This window comes from Oncorhynchus masou, chromosome 7 (assembly GCF_036934945.1).
Source record: "Oncorhynchus masou masou isolate Uvic2021 chromosome 7, UVic_Omas_1.1, whole genome shotgun sequence".
Classification (NCBI taxonomy): domain Eukaryota; kingdom Metazoa; phylum Chordata; class Actinopteri; order Salmoniformes; family Salmonidae; genus Oncorhynchus; species Oncorhynchus masou.
The window spans coordinates 21,826,770-21,830,683 of record NC_088218.1 but is presented as its reverse complement, the minus strand read 5'-3'; the positions used below and the strand labels follow the sequence as shown (position 1 = coordinate 21,830,683).

At 39.8% G+C, this 3,914-nt stretch overlaps 1 protein-coding gene across 1 annotated transcript; it reads right to left on the bottom strand.

Annotated features, from left to right (window-relative positions):
* Window positions 1-1,278: 1,278 nt before the first annotated feature.
* On the bottom strand, window positions 1,279-3,131 carry LOC135543052 (complement C1q-like protein 2). Its single transcript, XM_064970156.1, has 2 exons — window positions 2,336-3,131; window positions 1,279-1,857 (listed from the first exon to the last, which is right to left on the bottom strand). Exons 1-2 carry the CDS (start codon window positions 2,921-2,923, stop codon window positions 1,678-1,680), a joined length of 768 nt encoding a protein of 255 aa, XP_064826228.1. The 5' UTR covers window positions 2,924-3,131; the 3' UTR covers window positions 1,279-1,677.
* Window positions 3,132-3,914: the final 783 nt, after the last annotated feature.

Here is a 3,914-nt window from a genome sequence, read left to right as displayed (position 1 = left end):
TTTACTACAGTGTTTTTAAGGAAAATGCTGTAGTATTTGCTATAGTATTCTACAGTATATTACAACATTCTATAGTAAGTATTACACATGATCGAGGGATACTACAGTGTGTAATATTGTTTTCTACAGTATACTGCAGTTTACTATATAATTCTATAGTAAGTACTGTAGTATTTTTTCATGTGGGCCTCTGTGAGTCAATTTATGAGAGCCCATAACCCTTAACTTTACCCCAACCTTAAACCACATTCCTAAACCCAACCCTAAACTACAAACTAAATCTAAACAAATCTGCGGCCTCAGGTAGTAGAAAGGACAGATTATTATCACCGTCTTTCAGTGGTGGAAAAAGTACCCGATTGTCATACTTGAGTAAAAGTATAGACACCTTAAGTGTGTTAAAGCTACTCAAGTAAAAGTGGAAGTCACCCAGTAAAATACCACTTCAGTAAAAGTCTAAACGTGTTTGGTTCTAAATATACTTAAGTATCAAAAGTAAAAGTATCAATCATTTCAAATGACTTATATTAAGCAAAACAAACGGCATCACTTTCTTGTTTTTACTAATGTACGGATTGCCAGGGGCACACTCCAACGCAAACATTGTTTACAAAAGATGCATTGGTGTTTAGTAAGTCCGCCAGATCAGAGGCAATAGGGATGACCAGGGGTGTTCTCTTGATGTGTGCGAATTGGACAATTTTCCTATCCTGTTAAGCATTCAAAATGCAACTAGTACTTTTGGATGTCATGGAAAATGGAGAGAGTAAAAAAGTACTTTATTTTCTTCAGGAATGTAGTGAAGTAAAAGTCAAAGTTGCCCAAAATATAAATAGTAAAGTACAGATACTCCCAAAAACTACTTAAGTAGTGCTTTAAAGTATTTTTTTGTTGTCAAATAGCCACTAACCTTGTGGAGATTGAGCAAATAAGGATCCTCAACATAAACTAACCCTAAGGCTGTGCACTTCTTCTGAAGTGAAGCCGTAAAGAAAACATGAAATGTATGACGGAAAATCACACATTTCAGTCTTGACTCTGATAGAATGTATACATGAGGAGCACCTTCACTTGTGCTACTCTAACCTGCAGCGTTGCTCCATAAGACTCATCCATGCTGTGGTCCCCGTGTTGTTCAGTTGGTAGAGCATGGTGCATGTAACGCCAGAGTTGTGGGTTGGTTTTCCGCGGGGAACCAGTACGAAAATGTATGCAGTCCCTACTTACTGTAACTCGCTCTGTCATGTAATATTTGAAAAAACATTCAATGAGACATACTGTAAAATAATATTTATTGGTACATGAGGACAAAATATAATGCATTATTGGCCTAGAGATGTAATATAAAACACAACTCTGGACTCTGAATATACCGAACACATGGGTTATATGATTCTATCTCTGTGCATTGGACCGTAGCTACATATAGGCTATTTCTCCACATAAGGGGTTCCTAATGAGTAAAACAAACTACTGCATAAAGTCATGTTTACCACATTCAATCAAACAACCTCAACTGCTATATAGCATATTTATCCTATATATTATTGGTGGTTAGAAGACCATTACAAGCACCCTGCTCTTCAAAGGAAATGAGAGAGCGAAATTACAGATTAAGTTCTGTTTGGACCTCATTCGGAGGAAGAGTCATGGGTAGCCTCAAATTTGTCAGGCTATTTAATCTGGATACAAAATGAATCCAGAGAAGGTGCTGTACTTGTTGTTGTTGCCTCCGTGTGCTTTGCCACCGTCCAGTTTGACATAAATCTCATCCCCGGAATCCAGGTGTAGAACCACGCTGTTACCTGCGTAATCGTAGTTCTGGTCTGCGTCCTGTGCAATAGCACTTGCCCGAACCTGTGTAATGGAAGGGACACACAAAATAAGCATAATCCTCATTCGTTTGACATTTTCTGGTTATTTGATTTCGTCTCTTATTGTCAAACAAATTTCTCCACTACCACTTTGTAGAATAGATTATATTATGTCACTTTGGACATCACAGAATGGGGAACAAAGGCTTAATCAGATAAATGTTCGAGCCTTTCTTTACTGTGGTAATCTAATGTATAGCCTACCCGATTTAACTGAGTTTACCATTGCTAAGCAAATGCGAAGCGACGTAAAATGTCTTAATATAAAGCCAAAAAGTTCACTAGCTAAATTATATAAAGTGAGTGCGTAAAATTAGTGCGTAAAGTATTAGTTTATCTCCAAACCCTTTGGGTTTTTGCATGCATTTATAATATTTTATAGACATTAATTGTTTTCAAATAAATTCGTGAATGAGAATATAATATTTTCGTATATGCTAATTGAATGAAATAATGTTTACCTGTCCGTTTTTGCACAAGTCTGCCCACATGCTTGTCCCGTCGCCTCCTCGCATTAACACATGGTATGTGAAAAAATACATTCCGGACACTTGGCAAGTGAATTTGCCATTGGTTGGGTCGTATTGATTTCCCAAGTTTGTGACAACATCGTCGAATTTAAGCACCTCATATCCTTCGTGTGGGTTCTTCAACCCGACATAGAACGCAACCTTTGTTTCACCGAGTGCCATGTTAACCTCGTCCATGTCCGTTTCAGTCTTTGCAGTCCCTGACGTTACCGCGGGGTAACCTGCTTTCCCGGAATCACCCCTGTCTCCCGGTGGTCCTCTTGGGCCAGGGGGTCCTGGTTCTCCCGGTGGACCCCTTGGTCCCGCTTTCCCAGGTCGCCCTAATTCACCTTTGGAGCCATGCGCCATTGGCGGCGGGATGGCATTAAGGTCCTGCATAAGCTCCATGGCCGTGGCGCTGGCGGGTTTCGAACTGTATGGATCACAGATCATTCGACAGGTGCCCATCATCTCATAGTGAGCCGAAGTCTTGGTACTTTGCACAAGCAGCGGTATTACTATGATAAGGGCCAACACCATGACGATGCCAACCACAGCGGCCACAAGTCGCTTCCTCTGGACTATCCGAGAAGCAAGCGATAGAAAGTCAGCTGAGCTTGGAGGAGTAATAGTGGAAGGTTTGCGTGGGTAAATGAAGAAGTGAAAAAAACGGACACCAAATATATATTTTCTTCCTCAAGGCAACTATTTTGTTTTGTCCATAAGCCTTAGGCATTCGTGCCAGAGCAGACAGACGAAGGGTACGAATATTGGCATGGATGAGCGCTCGCTGGTTCTCAGCACGGATTTGGAGCGCTCCTATTCTATTCCAGTCCTACGGGGGTCGCTGACGTAACACATGCGGAGTAAAGCCTTTTGCAATTTGGATTAAGATCGAAACAATAATCGGGCAATCTTTATGTATGAATTACAAATCCTAATATTACAGCAAGGAAAATATGGAATTAGAAATCATTAAACACTTTGATCCCGCCATTTATATTTTGTTACATGTAAACCATGTGGTTGTACAGAACATGTCCCCATATAATTAAATAGAACAGAATAGCCATTATTATTATTTTTGCGAAACGAAAAGCTCTATGTATGGAGCAGGAGCTGTCCTTTCAGCACAACTCCCAATCATTAGAACGCTGAAAATCAACACGAATCAAAACATTTAGCCTATGGTATCAATGCGCTTGAAAAGGAATTTAACAATTGAGTAATTTTACTGTAGGCCTATCTAATATTTGTTTCATGAAATATTAGTTCGTCACCTCCTCTTTGTAACAAATGGCATACCCCACACCATCCTTGTCAACCTACATTTACATTCACACATTCTTGTATTCTGTCTTCAATCTCTAAAAAAGTGACGGTTTCATGTCTGAACCAAATCTGTTAATCCTTCTGTTTCAGAGCTGGGGTTTAACATCTCACACCCTGTCTCAGCAGCTAAGCAATCAGCTAACAGCGAAGCTAAAATGTATTCCAGGTCATTCCTTGTTATTGAGTCTGTCATTATCGG

What these genes read in the sequence shown, in the direction of transcription:
- LOC135543052 (XM_064970156.1), bottom strand. Translation starts at nt 2,923, where the DNA reads ATGGTGTTGGCCCTTATCATAGTAATACCGCTGCTTGTGCAAAGTACC. An exon ending in ACTTGTGCAAAAACGGACAG is followed by an intron (nt 1,858 to 2,335) that starts GTAAACATTATT and finishes TCCATTACACAG; the next exon opens with GTTCGGGCAAGTGCTATTGC.